The 18,456-nt window shown below is 37.3% G+C and overlaps 1 protein-coding gene across 1 annotated transcript; it reads right to left on the reverse strand.

Annotated features, from left to right (window-relative positions):
• Positions 1–14,418: 14,418 nt before the first annotated feature.
• LOC106161235 (uncharacterized) lies at positions 14,419–18,045 on the reverse strand. The gene is made up of 3 exons (XM_013538135.2): positions 17,479–18,045; positions 16,213–16,390; positions 14,419–15,949 (listed from the first exon to the last, which is right to left on the reverse strand). Exons 1-3 carry the CDS (start codon positions 17,662–17,664, stop codon positions 15,882–15,884), a joined length of 432 nt encoding a protein of 143 aa, XP_013393589.2. The 5' UTR covers positions 17,665–18,045; the 3' UTR covers positions 14,419–15,881.
• Positions 18,046–18,456: the final 411 nt, after the last annotated feature.

Genomic DNA, 18,456 nt, shown 5'->3' on the forward strand with positions numbered 1-18,456 from the left:
GGCCGGTTCAGATCCCGAATCGTGGAATAACGGTTAATTACGTGAAAAAACCTTAGATCGCTGTTCCAATACCTGTATGCATTGCCTCTTGCCAAATGCCAATTTCCTAGTGCTGTCTCCAGATTTAAGGGCGAATGAAAGCTATCGTCGCCTTTTGCTATTATTGATCTACAAGGGGGAGGGGGGTGTAAAGGCAATGCTTCTATCTTTTGCACCCCCTTTATGTTTTTTTTACGACCTTTGAAATATAAAAAAATATCAAAGATCGTAATGTCATGATATACCTATCATTACAAATCTAACTCTGTTTTGATACAAATAATGACTGAGGATTAGGGGGAAGGGGGTGCTTTTGCAACCCCACAAAATTCCGTAATGGGTGCCCGATTTCCATGAAACAGGTATTTAGTCACACCATAATTTAATACTCTTATCAATTGTTTAGATAACCATTTTGATGTCATGGCTAATTTATAAAGTGAAAAAGTAAAATAACATTTGGGTTTGGCATAAATGAAAACGTCCTTCAAAAGTAGGCAAATATCAATCATTCTATATATTGAAGCTCGTACTATAAGGCGTGGGCAAGAGGTAGAATAATGCTTCCAACACTACCATTTTCAAGTTATTAAGGTTCATTTATGGTATATGTTTAAACATTTATCTATTCTCATAACATAATACAATGTATTACAGTGCATTACAATGCCATTAATACGAACGCATCTAGCTCAATTGTAGATGTAAGCCAAAACTTCCCACACAGTTTTCAAGTCATGTTCGCAGCCGGTAAGACTTAAACGGCGAATGCCTTATTTTCCAGAGGCGGGCTCTTTGGGTTGCAGCTTCATATCTTTGTGCAACGTTTGGTGTACATTTGTACCCTAAGGTAAGCTACGGTTGAGTTACGGGAAGCACTAAAACAGGGGGGAAACAACCAAGTGCACTTTTCCCGGAGCTGAAACCTTAAATCAGTGTCAGTCACAACGAACTAGAACAGGACTTCAGACACACAAACAAAACATACGTCAGTGAGTGCTAATAGGTAACAATGAGACGTTTATCCCTGGCATAATTCTCAAAGAGTTTTCAGCAGCGAAGATGAAAGTGCATGTTTGATGTGGTTTCCAAGAGTTGATCGTTTCTCTTGTTAAACGGTAATTGCTCTAGATTTATCTGCGGCAGCGCACATTCCCATTGGGGAGTGGTTGGGGGTTAGGGCATAATTGGCTGTTAATTTACTATCTCTCTTTAGAAAGACGGAAGTCACGTTCAAGCCGAAACATATCGATTACTCTGACGTTGTTTTAACGCTATGGTCATTTTCATATAGCGCTATGTTCGTTTAGTGACATATGGGTGAGGAATTATCAATTACACACATTAAAGTTATAAAACACTTTAATTGCATCTATGCGGCGAAGGTGGTTTTGAAACAATCTTTGGTCGTCAGTCGTTTAAAAGGAAAACACATCAACAATTTTGCTGTCCAGTTATGTTAAATACTAACAAACTTCGTTCACCTGAACCACTATAATATTTCATTATCCGCTGTTTATTATTTCTCATTATTCTCATGTATATACTCTTCCTGGTATAAAATCCAAGACTCATTTCGGAATTAATTGAGTGGCCCTTTCTTACAGATGTCAGCAGTGATCCATCGGTGTGACAAAAGCATGTAAAATAATTCACTTTGTTTTCGAGAATTTACCGTATTGGGACTCAGGGCTTCCGAGACATGTATTCATACAATTTATTTAAATTGTTTCGAAAGAAGTCTGAAAATCATAAAAGTAGATAAAAAGGTTAATTTTTTTTTTGATAAGTTTGCCATATACTTAGATTTATATTAGATTCGAAGAGATAGTCACACAACGAGACGATCAAACAATGAAGTAATAAATAAATAAATAAATAAATAAATTAATTAATTAATAAATAAATAAAAAGACAAAGAAATCATAGCACATAGCATTACATTTTATTATACAATTTCTCCTAGTATAAATTATAACGCAATTTTATCTAAAAACATTTATGTTTCAGTTTTTGGAATATTGCTGAAAACAAAATGTTACTCAAATGTAGCTAGAGGAAGTTTTTTTCACAATTACAGGTAGTGGTATGCCAGATTTACCACATCCATACGTCATTCTTATCTATAGTCACGCAGTTTTCCCCATATTATGTATTGTACATGTACATATTTTCAACATTCGTGTTTACTGAGGGCGTACCACGGGAAAAACATGAGGCATTTTTGTATAATTTCCATCATTTTTTCAATAAGAATCGTGTTTGTTAATACACAGTTGTTTTATTTTGTACGGTAAGTTACCACAAGTTGAATATATGCATGTTTAGTAGAAAGGGGTGTAAAATGAAGAGATGAGTAGAGACAAGTCATTTTGCTGCATTTCAAAGAACACTACACGTATATCTTTACCTAATTTTTCCAAATAAGACAACTAAGAATAACCACATTATTTTTTATTATCATACAGGTTTCACAGAAGAGGCCTATCTTAACCAACAGAAAAAATAATCGGCTTCCGAAACGATACACTAAGTGAAGTTAACGCATCTGCATAAAGCGCAGTACGGTCCAACTTGGCAGCCACAACTCCACCTTTTCCAAGTAAAACTACGACATTAACTGGACAAAAGTAAAGCACTTTATCACCAAATGGTTAATATCTATTAAAGTTCCCTTTGCTCCATCTTTCAAATACGCCTAAGATATGGTACTTAAGTATTAGAGAAGCTCAATTAAAGGACACAAACGCAGGGAAATAAAGACCATCTGCTGTGCCGACTTTTTTTTTTAGATTTTCCAGCATTACGCTTAACAGGAAGTATCGTTTTGAGCCACGCCGTGATAAAGGTACCGGTGTAACAGAAATGTAAGTCCTGGGAATGGAAGTCGAGGATCCCATACGATTAAAACAGTTTAGGGTTAGTTGGAATATTGGGATTACTATATGGGACAGGTGTCAACTGTGCAAAGTATGGGAAGCGGAATACGTGTTCCTAGCGGACCACCATTCCTGTTACACAAGTTCTCCGCGACGCTATTATTTTGTTTTGCACATGTAATACAGTGATATTTTGCTCAACATTGATGCATAATACAGAAAACATTTTAAATGCGAGGGCCAGATGAAAATAATAAAAATAGTTACGCAAATATGCTCTTTAAATGCAAAAAAGGCCAAGAATGTGATCCATTTTCGAAGCTTTAGATCATGTTTTTGAATTTAATGCTGTGGATCCATGACACGGTTGAAGTTCGATACAAATTTCACTTTTCAAATGAAAGGACTGGAATTTTGCGTAGTTTCAGCATCGATTTCTTAAACGGCACTTAGAGTGGGCATGCGCGTCCTTTTACTTTGAAAGACGTATTTTGTGTAAGTTTATTGGCGTGTTTCAGGTTTTCACATTAAGGCAGCAAGCATCTATCAAAAACTGATATTTTTAGGGGGGGGGTTAGTTAAATGCCGATCACACATACCCAGTAGGGAAATTATGTTGTATTAACGTTGACACAATGTCTAACGTGAACGTTAACAAATTGCTGGGTTAACATTAGATGAACGTCAGCTAACGACGTTACATACGCAGCTTTCCTTTATCAAATGAAAGCGAAACGATTCTTTATTCTGACAAAGGTTTGTAAAGCTTGGCATCTTATTGGTCAGACACCTTATACACTGAACCAATCCACATTAGTACTCACTGAGTGACCATATGCATGTAGATTGCATATTAATATATACCTGTGATTTCTTCGGCAAACGTGCAAGCTAGTAATTAAGCTGGCAACCGTCCCTGCATGCACTGAAACCAAAATAATCTGATCAATAAACAAAATGAATATAAACACAAACAACAGACAAACATATTTACATTGGAAGATGATTCTGACTCCGTTATGAAGGTACATTGCACTTTTGATGTAGGCATGTACATTAAACATATGCTCCCCTACCAAAAAAAGTGTCACCCCTACCGCATTTATATTCATTGCTACAAGGGTAGCCATGGATTTGATTTCACTATTACGTCAAAACACAGGCACCGATCTTCGTGTGAACTATGGGTGTGAGAAGTGAATCATTGATCTACGTAGCAAGACCACTGAAATATCAAGTATATTTTAATATGCGGCACCCAAGTTATATACATGTTCATGTAAATCACTCTAGCTTCTTGGTCTCTCATTGGCATTTTACTAAGCCGTGTTCCAATATTGTTTGCCAAATGAGATGACAAGCGTTACAAGTACTGGTATACATCAGGGTAATCTAGACTACATGAATACTTCCGGGATAGACTTAGTTGCTACTTTTAGGGAACGATTATTATAGATGACTTTGAAATCGGAGGGGCGGTAGTGTGGCCAACGCTATTCCATGACCTGATATGAACCCCTGGGCTAAGCATCTCGAGGCAGAGGCATCGTTCTGTCCTTTTATTTTATCTTCTTCTGTTTATATTTATGTATGTGTGCGTGTGAGAGGGGGTTGTAGGCGTATGTGTGTGCGTGCATGTACGCAGTACATTATGTAACTATTTCTATGTGTGTATGGATTCTAAAAACTACCATGAACTTATAAACCCTCATGAAAACTTCCTATAGGGCGTCCAGTAGGCTTGTATAAGAATCTACGGGACTCTGTTGGAATACGGCAGGATTCTATAGAAATCCTACAGAACTCAATAAGAAGGACTCTATGGGCATTATGTCGGAATCCCTATAATGTCCAAAAGGATCCTATAAGAAAATTCCGTAAGAGCCGTTAGGAATACTTCACACTCTTCTGCAACTGGAGATTACAAGAGAAGAAAGACTGAACGATTATATTCGTTATCTCCTCGGTGTATTGCGTTAACGACTCTTTGGTGGCAGTAAATGGAGTGGGAGTTAACATCCTTTATGAGTCTGCGCACCGAGATTGTTATCTAGAACCCAGACAAACTTATTGTCAATAAAATTCCGTTCGTGCCATCACCTTAAGTGACGAAATTTACATTATTGTGTTGTTGTATGCGGTTATGTTTTATCTCGTTCAACAGTTCATTGACTCAACATAGAGATTTAGGTATTAGGAAACATAAGGGAATTCTTAAAGCGATAAGGTTCCAATCAATAAGAGATTTTCATCATTATTATTGTGTGATAGTGCAAATTAAGATTAAAATATGATACCTCATTCGCGCCCCAATGTTTATGAAGGATGTTTTCGAAGGTATTTTTGTTTCCTTTTTGTAACAGCAAAAAGTTCGTTGTGCAGAATTGTAGAAATTCCATTGTCAATAGTTTTTTTTAGAAGCTGATGCTATGTCTACAACTAAAACAGCCCCTTTTCGTGATAACGTCTGTCGGTATAATCAGAAGAAATGTTGGCTGGTTAAATATCAGTTTTACTTTAACTCACAAGCTACATGTATTTGACAAAACAACGCCAACAGTCCTATTGAAAGCATGCATAGCCAACCAAAGTTTTCAGGACCAGCGCTTTCTTTTTTCCTGCCGTCAGTGTACATGCAGACCAATTTCCAAGTTACTTGTATTGATAAAAATATGTACAAAACGACCAATGGAACAAATGATCTATTCATAGATTAGTGTTAAAGATAATTATCCCAGCGACAGAAAATGCAGTGATTTTCAGAAATAAAGCAGCAGCCTCTGTTGCTCTTAAAATTGAATTTGAAAATCAATCAAACAAATAGATAGACAAAATATTTGCTTTTGGTCTATCCTTACATGCTACCCATCAAATAGCCTGTGATACCCTTAAGCTTAATGCTAAACAATACGTAACTTCACATTAATACTTCAGAGGTAAATTGCACAGCACACTCAAATAACCACGAGCACTTATTCGTCCATCTTCATTTCGATTGACGTTAGGTTGCAATAACCCTCATCAATAACCATGTTAGATGAAAACGTGTCAGAATGGGAGATATGCGTGTTGAAATCCCCGGGTTTTAAAGCGAACAAACCCTTGTGAAGTGTGATCGTTTTATACACTTACAACCTGCGCCTAAACAGGCATCAGACACAACGTTTCTATACTCTAAATTGCGCGGCGCAGTGTGAGATCTGTGATAGTTGCTCCGAATGCGGGATTCATTTGCAATTGCTGGGTAACCAGAGAACCCTAAGGGCGCAATCAACAATCGATTTAATTACACACTTGACTCGATTTGTCGATCGCCACTTAAAGATCGCTCATTGAATGGCGTCTTGTATACAATTAGGAAGTTGGCGCCATTTATAAGCTGTTCTGCTTTGCAAAGTGCACCAGAATCAGCATGTAGATCTCTTTCTGATGAAGAGAGACAAACGTAATTTAATCGATTTACTGCTGTAGAGGAGATTTATTCTAATGCGACGCAGAACCGGATGCACCGGAAGAGAAGTTTTACTGCGAAATGTAATAACACTTAAGACCCGGATGTGTTGCTAAGTAGCAGGATGGGGCCGTAATGACCCGGATGTATATGTGCAGTGCAAAGTGAAAAATACAATACAACTGCAGTCGGTTGTGCGAAACTGGCTCTTCTGGAGTATTGAGATATAACAGTATGAGTACAATATTGGGAAAGATATCCGCCTGCCCTTTTTGATGAGAAACAAGGTAGAAGCTAAGAACTTCTAATGTACATGAATATATACGTTCCCTAGCAAAATATTGATCATGCTGTAATGGACCCAAGATGACAGTAATGGCCCTGATTTCACTTTCGATAAACAAAAACTAAAGTAAGCGTAAGGCGACTGATCACAGTGAGAGTAGACTGAACGCAGCTTGCTAAGGTCACAAGCCACTGTACCTGTCTCTGCATGACGTCCAATAAAAGGATTGCACTTTCCACACCATAAAATAAAAAAAGAAGACTAAACAAGAAGGCAGAAAGCTCTCGGGACAAGGGATTAATTTTCAAGTGCCATTACCCGGAATGCACTTTCATCTTTGAATCATAACACTAGCGTTATGATCGTTGATGTTTATTGAGATATCATTCAAAGGCACAGAGTGTCATCACACTGTGTCATTAGTACCAAGAATCGAGCTCATGAGCAAGTAATATCACTTAAATGAAAATGCACTGACATAAGACATTGCCCTTTAAGGCTGATACCAGAAGAGAGAGAGAGAGAGAGAGACCGCATTCATAACCGAAGTTGATCCGCAGACTAACAGAAAAAGTATTTTTGAAAATTGATATCTGAAGTGCAGTGCTTTTTTTTCATCATCTCGATGTAATTGCTGTTAATACTTTCAGGACTGATGGGGCTTTATTTCAAGTGTCAGAGCATATAGGCAGTCTGATATCCAAAAGCCTACCAACAGGATACTTAAGTGTCTGATCTGTTTATGTTCTGTTAGCAACCCTTGATGCCACCTTATTGATGAATACATATAAAGAGCACATTCAGAACAGCGGACTAACAGATCAAATATGGCCGATCCACTTTAATGCTTGTTGCTTAATCCCTGCAGGGAAACTATTCAGTGTCTAATCGGGAATTAAGCGGCAAGCTCTTAAATGGGACGCCATATCTGTTTGTCTGTTGTTCTGAGTGCGCCAAAAATCAATCGTTTAGGTCGCCCAAGGTGAGAGATCATTCGAGAGCTGGTAACACCATCTTGATAACAGTTATGAAAGTACTTGTCCGTGAAGTGTGTTTTCGTAGCCAGCTGCAGACCGATGAAAAATATTCGAAGAAATTCTCTCTGAAAATGACACACACAGATTACATCTAGCACTTAATCTAAATGTATATTCTGTGGCAGTTTTCTATGGTTTTGCATGCTAAATCGGACTTGCGATTCTCCTTTTGATAGTAATTACCAATTGATTTTATTTAATTTTTGTGGAAATGCTGTATTATAGGCATTTAATTTTTAAGCAAATTCCGTTGTTATATGCTGACGAATATTTCATTTTAAACTATACCTTCTTTGTCAGTAAACTAGCCCGTGAGCATGCGCACTTGCTGTTTTTTTTTCATATATCTTATCATGTATATGATTCCCAAGTTGAACTTTTGTACTTTCCTAAATCAAATAAACAAAATTAATGACAAATTCCGTCCCTTATGGAACTTCATATCATATCTGCTCTGGCAGAGTTTATCTTCATTTTTAATTGGCCGGGCAGAGATGCCTGTTGATAAAGCGTGTGTCAGCACCAAGGCATCGTATCGTAATTCTTCGGATTTTGCTGCCACTGTGTGAATGCCAAAGCTGTCGATATAACTGTCAGAAAGCGAAAAGTCGGGTTTCGTTGTAGTAACTGTAGTCGCGTTTGAGACATATTAAAAAACCGACCAAGCAGGAACAATTGTTTTCAAAGTGAGGCAAACATTAGATTTAAGAGGCATTGCTCCTTACACAATGAAAGCACACGTTATAAGACAACTCGACGGCTTTTGAGATAAGCAATTTAATTTACAAAAATGACGAAAATCAGTGGGCACTAGAAAGAGCACGTGTTATTCCATTTAATTCTCCCTCTTGCAAAACAGATTAATTCAGAAATACAGAAATGATCTGAACAGATAGTTTTCGAATTTGTCTATTCGGACTTCAGGTCGGGGTGAGCGGAAGCCGTCTTCTGTGTCTCCTGGAAGATGGTCAGAAGTTTACACTGACGGGCATCTTTTTTATTTATTTATTTATTTATTTATTTTTTTTGGGGGGGGGGGGGGAGACGGTCAAAAAGGGAGGGTGGATCAACGAACATGATTTGAAAGACTGTCAGAAAATATCTCAGTACCCGCCCCTGCCACCAGCCGTGGCGTCCTGCACGACACTTCTCCAACATCCCGATACTCAAACACAAAATGCATGTATGAGCACTGTGGTTTATGGCAAATCGCCAGTAAATTTTGAAAAAAAAAAGGGGTAGGGGCACGTGCCTTTGCGCTAATTGACACCACTATCACCGCATCCTGTTCTAATACTAATAGGGCCAACACATCACGCCACTGAGGAAGGATTGACGTAGCAACTGGCCCGATTTCTAAAATCTTGCACAATAACGTTGATTACTTTCCAGTATTACCTTAGCTAAGAAGTACCGAAAGTTCAATTTTTTTTGAAAACGCAACATCCCTACACAGCGGTAACGATTTCTCAGTTTATTAGGTTTGTTTTGTTTAAGTCGCCTCCTTATTTTCAGATTCGTTAGTTTGCACGCTAAGAGCCATTATCTACCAGCACATCGTGATAACGAGTTTCAAACCCGGAGCCGTAGACGAGCTACTTTGCATGACGGCTGACTAAGACAGACCAGAATTTCCTTCATTATTTTTTCGACAACAGCTCGTTATCGCTGGAAATGTCTCAAACTTCGCATTTGATGTATGCATATGTCAAATTAAATGGCGTCTTGACATATTTGCGTTTTCATCTTTTCTAAACAAATGCGTCTTTTATCTTCTGAGACGCTGTTGCGTGAGGTGATCGGTAGATCATTAAAAAGAAAAAGAGAGAACTCCCAAAAGTTGCGTGCATATACCTGTTGAATTTTGAGATATCCTTTCTCTCCTTGTTTGGAGTACTTTGTCTTTTTTGTCTTTTTAAATACTTGTTTTGCTCCACGAACGTCAATAAAGAACCGCGTGTTATTTCATTCTATTTTTTACGTAATCCGTACATGTTAACCGATTTGTCACCTAACCCGTTAATAGACTTCGAGAATGATACACCAAAATGTACTAGAGAACTAAAAACGAATATCATGGACAAGATCAATATTCTTATACGTCAAGGTCATTAAGAATAAATGGGTCTTATCCGATATTATAAAACTTGAACCTACGCCAGACGAAAGAATACATTTCCATCCTAATTTGACATATCTTTCTTGTTAACGGGTTAGTTTAAAAATGTTCAGGTATCAGACAACGATGAAATGAGATAATGAAACTAGGGGTATCATCGGAAAAGTAAAATAAATAAATAGATAAATAAATAGGCCACATCTAATAATCATAGTCCCTTGGTTTCCAGAAAAAAAGTTCCACAAAAAGACAAGTTGAAGATGGGTGATATGCATATTCACTAGGAGTATCAAAATACTGATAAAAAAAATCCGAAGTTGATATGACAATTATCTCTTCTATTGATTTATTAATAAATCTGAATTAGTGTCTTAATATGCATATATGTACTGTATATTTTTACTCGAGTCACAAAGATGAGACGCATCTTAAAGCAGATATTAAACATTACATACTTTTGATTATCAATATATTTTTATAGAATGAAATAAAAAGGGTAAAACAATCCGACTTCACTACATACAGTGTACTTCTACCCAACGAGGAGTCGCAAAAGTTCGACATGTTAGTGAAGGTTTCATAAACTTATCTTTTTGAAAATATTTATCCAGAAAATACTTGTCAAATGTTTACAATAATTTCACGTTGGCAAATCCCACCATTATAAAAAGAAAGAAAATTACGTCAAAATGTTTAGAACATGGCATGGCATTTTAATGATTGATGTCAGCCGAAAGGATCCACATCCGCCCTCTCAATACAAATTAGTTTCGTTGTCTAAGGCATCCCACGCACCCAAATAACCACATTACGTCTTGTAAAACAAAATTAAAGATGTTGGTATTTATTCAGAAGTCACTGACGTCCCTTTTTGTATTTAAGCATTTATTAATTACTCTAAAATCTAGATTTTAAAGACTTTGAGGACATTGACGTAAAAAAAAAAAAAAAAAAGCTATAAGTGCTTGTTATATTTGAGCAGGTGTCGTTAAGGAAGCCAACTAAAAGCAGCATTAATTAGGGTGAGAGGGATGAACTATTTTCAGCTCATGAAAAATGTCCGTGGAGGGGGTTCGAAAGAGCAGCTCAATCTTTCACGGCAATAGACCGCTCATATTCAATTTTCTATGTCAGGTATCAGGCAACGATGAAATGAGATAATGAAACTAGGGGTATCATCGGAAAAGTAAAACGGATATTCCTGGGGTAAACGACGATTTTCCCATACTTTCCAATGGTTAATGAATCCATTCTTAGTTCATTAAAAGTTAGTCGATTGTTTTTTCAAGTGTGTGCTTTTTTGTAATTATCTCTTAAGATTTTATCACAGTGGGTAGCCATCTAAAAAGGTCCAATAGTCTGATGGCAAAGACAGATTTCAGAATAATTGCGGTAACCGCCGTTTTGGTGGTAAAATGGAATTTATAAAATATCTATGGGTCGTTTACAACGTTTTATTGTGAAATATGGATCTCATACGAACAATCATCTTCAGTTAGAGAAAACATAAAGTTCCATAAAGTTAATGCTTTGTTTATAATTATAAATGCTTAGTATTGTAAATAATTATATCAGAAAAATTATGACTCTGTTCGCGCGTCGAGCTCTGTCCACATCGTTCGCTCGTTTCTGTGGTTAAGTTTGGTAGTAGGACGAATGTGTTATAACATAATGCTACCAATGGTCCAATTCAGAATAGGGGACTAGCTAGTCCGAGGGTCAAATATGGCGACCCACTACAAAGCCTGCCGTCTAATCCGCTACTAGACACTGAATAGATATCCAGTGGGGAAGTATTCAAGTGGATCAGCCATATTTGACCCTCGGACTAGTTAGTCCCCAATTCTGAATGTGGCCAAAGTGTTTAGGACGCATAGCATTCACATTTCTTTGCACAAAACGTGATAAATGAACTTCTCAATTTGGAAATTAGGCGATGAAACACAAATTTAAGATGCCAATCTCCACAAATCTTACATAATTGGCCGCCTAAAATCAAGCAAAAAGTATCTTCTGAGAAGGAAGGATTCTGGTTTGGAGAGGTTGGAACCAATAAAGCTCTACTACTGGACAAAGATAGAAAATCGATTTTTGAGCTGCGGCGCATCATATCTCATTCTTGCAGACACCTGGTCTTTATTTTAGTAGCAACGTGTACACATTAGCTATTTATGAATGTGTAACAAGAAGGTTCCATATGTGATTCCATATAAGTCATAGTGGCATGTGGAATGATCCCCCTCCCCCCAAAATATGTAACTGAAGTAGCAAAGAAGAGTTATTTTGTATACCTTATAAAAAGAAGAGTTATTTTGTATGCAGGTCATTCAAATAAAACTAATGCACTTGAAACACAGAAAAAAAGAAAAGAAAATCTGAGCACCACACAAAGAAGCAAATTGCACTCGTGATAACCTAAGTTTCAGAAAAGACGGCATTGTGATAGTGAAAAGAACGCATCTCAACTAACGCATTTCTACTGCAGGCTCACGCAAGTATCACAAGAGGGGGAAAAGGGTCTTTACTTATGTCTGATTTCCATCCCATTGTCATTCCAGTATACAACTGCACGTGACCCTCATTTTTAATCAAAGAACACACACCCATGACAGCTGACATACGGAAGAAGCGGTAGGGTGGACTTTAAGGGTACGTTCGCAAAGAATCCATCGTACCAGATCCTGCGCACACTCGCAAAAATAGAATTGCATGCTCTTTTTTAAGCGTATTTTCCGGTCAGACTTTATGGACTTTATGGAGTAGAATTCAGAAAAGCTGCTGATTATTCGTTGGAAACAACAGGCGATGTTTTTATCTGTAAATCTGATTACATTCAGTCAATGGAGTAAGTGGGCAGTAGCTAGTGCGATAGATGCATTGTGAACGTTCCCTGCCATCACAATCGTCGACCACAATGATGCTCTAGCCGAGTCTAGGCCAAAGCGTCCTCTAGCGGAACCTGTATTTTGCTACATGCAGGGTTGGGGGAGGGCCAAAAGGCTGAAAAATTAGCGTAATGTAAGACAATTAAAGTAGACTAGGACTGCTTTACTGTATGTAAGGTGCAGAATTTTGTATCGTTTCGCTAGATATTTTGAAATTTTTGAGGGAAATTGGCTGGAATGGTAACGCGCTTGGAACCGTAGTCCTTTTCCCATCACACTGCACTGATGATTTTCGTCTCAAATGCTGCCCACGCATCTATAAAGATCAATAAAAAATACGTACAAAATTTATAGTAGCAATGTAAAAGTTATGGTAAAACTTAGGACGTTTGCTTGATTATACTCCTTTAGTCCCTGAAGTTCGAAAGTTCGGCCGTTTTATACCTAGTTTTTGTTGTTTTTTTAGAGGTGAACTTTCAGCTTTTATAATTTCTTAAACAAGATCAACACGGAGATTATGATGTATATGCTAACCCTATTGGGATTTGGAGGTGTCTTTTTAATTTCAGAGATAGTTTTACCTCTGTGGAAATCACAGTACAGCATTAGATTTGAGAGGGTGCACGTTCTAAACTTGAATGCATGATGAATATATAAATATTCATATCACTACCGGTATTTTGTTTTTCTGTACCATTAGTCATGTTAGACATGGTATCCGGAATAATGTGATAATTTGTGAACACACGTGCGTCGTTGCTAAGAAAAGACATCGTTAGTGTAAATGAACTCGCATACAATATATTAAAAATAGTAATAATCATCTGTGGTGTGGTTATTTGACTTAACTGTATTAAAACATAATTCTGGTGCTTGTTCGTATTTTAGTCCGCACATCTATATGGAATACGTTGGCAGATGAGGTTTATAGAATTCCTGAAAATTAAAGGGATAAAAACTCTTCGTATGAGATCTATATTTCACAATAAAAACATTGTAAACAACTCACAGAAATGTAATATATTCTGTTTTACCACAAAAATGGCAGTTATAGCTATTATTCTGATATCTGAGCTTGTCTTCAGTCCACGTGACCTCTACTGATGGCTATGCTCTGTTATAATCTCTTAAGAGATTTTGACAAAAAAACAAACTTTTTAGAATAAAACCAGGGACTAACTTTGAAAGTAGAATTGGATTCATAAACCATTGGTAAGTATGAAAAAATTGTTGTTTACTCCAGGAAATTCATTTTTTGGCCAAAACGAAGAATTATTATCCCTTTAAGTTTTAGGTATTCGGTGCAGCATTTTTATATTCTACAAATTTGTAGGTGGGATGGGCTGGTTGGGGCATAGTACCCTCCCCCTTCTTCGTAATATACAGACTTGACATTTAATATGGAATATTTTTTTCCAAATCAATTTTCATCAGTTCTTTCCTTTTTTGCTGACTGATACATGAAAACAAGAATTAAAATCGTATTTAAATAACTTTGAATTATCTCTTTGATGCCATGTTGACATCAGTTCATTAATGGAATTCGCCATAAAAGAAAACAAAAACGCATTGCCTATTCTATGTCATACGACAATCACAATCGCGTGTGACCAGCGACCACGGACAATAAAAAAATCTAAGGCGGAAGTATTTCTGCAACATATTAGCCTTGTGACGTCATAAAGTCATTTTTGTGCAACTTGGTTCGGTTATGAACGTGACTTTTGCCACAGAGACATTAAACAATTGTCAACTGGGAAACTACTGGACGTAGCTTCTAGCTAGCTTTGTGCCAGCTTGTAAGGGACTGTTTTATGAACAACCCCGAGCCCCGCTCTACATCAAATAACCCCTTGTACAAAATTATTGGCGAAGACTATAATTTCATTTATAGTGCAATATACTTCGGGAGTCTCCCTCGCTCGAGCAGTAGCACACATGTGGTCGTCAGGCATACTGTCGCCACTCAGATCGCCGCACGCAATCATTCCTCCACTCAGGGTATCACTGATCAATCATGGCTCAACTCCTGAATCTTTATTTACCCCACCTTCTATAATTGCTAAAACCTCGCTCTCAGTATTTTATCAATTTATCGCACCGCTCGGTCGTCAAGGTGTTCCAGCTCGAGCAACCCAGTGTGACTCGATATTCTCGCCACCAACACCAACCGAGTAAAAAATTTCTTCCTCTCCATAATCAAACTATAAATAATAAATCCCCAGAAGTTGAGCACCATGGGCTCACATCTTTGGATAACGCAATCTGTAAAACTGCTACGGAGATTCCCAGGTTCTACTTGTATGCCTTAAACTCTGCACACGGAAAAGAATGAAATGACTCCATGTTGTAACTTCAACAGAATATATTTTGCTAAACTAAAAGTTACATGGTACAATAAAGATCCATTCTCGGCCTCGATCCAATTTTCCCTTAATATTTAGTTGACAGATTTTTTTGCTTAACTTTACCAATTAAATTGTCAATCAAATAAACCATTAAGTGACTGGTTAATTCAAACACCAGTCCACCCTTTCGTGGTGGGCATAAGTTGCCGCACAACCCAATAAATCCCTGTAATCCAGATCTAACGGATTACCAGCTTGAAACATAGGACATTAAAAATTTGAACAGCTAGGTATGGAATATTATCTATATCTATTATCTAAATCCACTTATACATCTTAGCTTTCTATGTATAAATTTTATCAGACAAAAACTGCCACTGACTGCATTTCTACCACACCATGTAGGAAACATTTTAAAATATTAATTATAATTTATTTAAATACTGTAGTCCCTGCAAGGCTGCTTGTATTTTTCAGAATGCGAAAATCTTTCTGTCATTAAGATTATACAATGGGCAGTGTTTGGACATTTGAAATACGAGCACAAACATACTGAATACTGAAAACACCAGTGGTAACAAAGATGATACCAGCGAAGGAAGCATCCAGCTCCGATTTTTTCACACGGTACCCTAATAGGCGGTGCCATTACCAGAGAAATTTTATTCGTGAGTTACAAATCTTTAAAAAAAAGTAACGGTCGATACAGTCCGGTAAGGTATGGTTAACGAGGGACAGACAGTCAAAAAACCTATTTTGTTCTTGGCGAAGGATGAAGAACTAAACAGCAGAAATTTCGGTCATTTTTTGTCCTCTTTGTGGACAGAAATGGTTCCTTTATCGCCTCCGTCCATGCCTTGTCCACGGCGCTTGAGGGCATATCTTCCAGATGCACATTGGGAATCCTAAGGGAATACAACGGAATTACAATTGAGAACATTTTGTATCAAAAATAAATAAATAAATAAATAAATAAATAAATAAATAAATAAATAAAGATAAAAGAAAGAAGAAAAGAGTGAAATAATAAACGTAGAAATAAAAACAAAATTGCTGTTATAATGGTTGATAAAGGTCATGTTTTACAATTAACGATCTTTCCATAGAACGTTGATAACTACTTCAAAACGTGTATTAAATACATAAAACAGAATATGAACGGTCTGACCTTTATCTTGGCGCTTCCTTGGTTCGTCAATGCCTTCCGGTCTTTTTGACGTCATAGAAGAAATTTGCTCAATGCTGTCACCACTGGCCAACCTGTTTTCTAGATTTCGAAGACCAGATAATAATTTTGAAGTGTCATCGTCGTTGAACTGACCGAGAGCAGCACTTTCAAAGCCAGACTGAAGTAAGAAATTAAATGCGTGTTTGGAGACCATAAATTGGAAACCTTGCTGAGTCGAATGCACAGACTCCGTGTGAATGAGAAAAAAATGAGTAGTTACTGCTTGAAGACACTGTCACACTTTCTATATACTACAAGGTCAGTTGAGTGATGAAATTAATAACAGGCAAAAATTTTCGCAGTAGAAAAAAAGGCATGAATTAGCCAAAGACATACTGTACAAAATTGTGTCTGTGAATATAGGCCTACAGTGAAAAATCAATCTGAGGCCCTGGGAATGGGTGCTACCACACAATGGCAAAGCAGCCGTCAGCGAGAGAAGTGCGTCTTATACAAGCCTTTTGAAATCGGCATTGTAGTTACTAAGACAGCATATTTAACAGAAGCTGAGTGTAAATGACGCGTTAAATGCTTAACAAATAATAATAATAATAATAATAATTATTATTATTATGTGGTTAATAATTTTGCCTTATATTATCTATGCTGCATCTCACAAATTCTTTATGTGTAATGTACTCGGGGTTTTATTCCTGCTCTCAAAACAGTGATGTACATTTATCTTGTTTAAGGCAATCTATAGTCCTCCACGGACTCTCTCCAAAGAGTTTTTCCCCATGTAGGTTCGTTATAAATTCCCTCTCTGTCTAATAAAACAATAGCTAATACTTAACATACTTGGACAATATCATTATTCATTTTTAGCACAGCCTGGATAACTGGGTTTCGTCTCATGCTTTTATATCGTTTTTGTTTAGTTTCATTGCGAGTTGGAGGGTCAAATAAGTCAAGTTAACGACCAGAGGTTTGAAGAAGGTCCCATTTTAAAGCCTTTTTTCAACTGACCGAGCGATTATTATTATTATAATTATTATTTGGAGGGGGGAATGTGGATTTAATTTGCGTAGATGAAGTAATTTGTTTGCTTTACAAGAAATAAACACTGTTGTACTCTCTCTCGTTAGGAATCTTTAAAACATATTCGTTTTTTGTTTTCGCTAAAATAAAGAAATTTAAATTTTAACATGTATCTAGATGATCGCGTTGTTTTTCGTTATTTCCTTATAAAAAACTAAATACTCTTACCTGTAGATCTCCATAGGCCATTATCCCGACGTCGTCGCTCTCCTCTCCTCGCCCATCTGCAGGATAGGCCACTATGTACGTCGTCCAGACCGCAAAGGCAAAAGCAAAAACCAACATCTTCTGCGAACAGCACGTCGCAACATTAAAAAGTTGACTTTCTGCAATGCCTGTCATATCTTGTTTCATTCGCACTTCGTGAAACTATTATGCGCTGAAACGTTTGAGCGTGGTTTATATAGGTCTAAGGTGTTAATCCCCATGCAGTGAAAGCCTTACAGTTTGACAATTTCTTTGAAGGGGCAAAGGTTATGACTTACGCTTTTCCTCCTCGTTTTATTTTCATATACGCAAAAACCCAACATAATTCCGAAGCCCCTAGCGCCACGGCTATCGTCTTACCTCAGATTGAGATGGAGTGGCGTATTAGCAATAGTATGTATGGTCATTAAAAGACATCGGGCGTTAGAAATGGCCATTGGAAGTCAATGGGGAACCGTTATAAGATACATGATGAAAGAGTACCCTTCCAGCCAGTCCACGTGTTGTGTCAATATATTTATGATGGATAGATGGGTGCCAAAGGCATACCTCCCCCCCCCCTCCCCCACGAAAAAGTTGATTCGTTTGGCTGATATTAAATTTACAAAGAGATTATGCGTCGTTTCCGGTGGATTTTTCATTTTAAGGACTAAGAAGTCTAATGTGCGAAAGGTACATTTGAATCTCTCAGTTAGAAATTGTAACCACCAATTATGGACACCCAGTGGGGGGTGTGCCTATCACGTTATTTTGCACGTGCTTCCCACCAAATTCTTTTATAAGTAAAAATGGGAGAAGCTAGTTACTGCCCCAATGTCGTAAAGTTAAATGGTTACGATGTCTACAATCATAAACGCAAAATAAGGAGTAAAGTAAATTCAATCAAATGAAAACCTAGAAAGCTATTAAGTGCAAGTATAATTTTCTTAAGCGTCATCT

This window comes from Lingula anatina, chromosome 9 (genome assembly GCF_051362555.1).
Source record: "Lingula anatina isolate TDL-2025a chromosome 9, LinAna3.0, whole genome shotgun sequence".
Classification (NCBI taxonomy): domain Eukaryota; kingdom Metazoa; phylum Brachiopoda; class Lingulata; order Lingulida; family Lingulidae; genus Lingula; species Lingula anatina.

Excerpts from the sequence above, each read along its gene's own strand:
- LOC106161235 (XM_013538135.2), bottom strand. The coding sequence starts at position 17,664 with ATGAAACAAGATATGACAGGCATTGCAGAAAGTCAACTTTTTAATGTT. Across the intron at positions 16,391-17,478 it reads TGGCCTATGGAGATCTACAG|TCTGGCTTTGAAAGTGCTGC; the intron begins GTAAGAGTATTT and ends TTCTTACTTCAG. Across the intron at positions 15,950-16,212 it reads AAGGAAGCGCCAAGATAAAG|GATTCCCAATGTGCATCTGG; the intron begins GTCAGACCGTTC and ends GTATTCCCTTAG.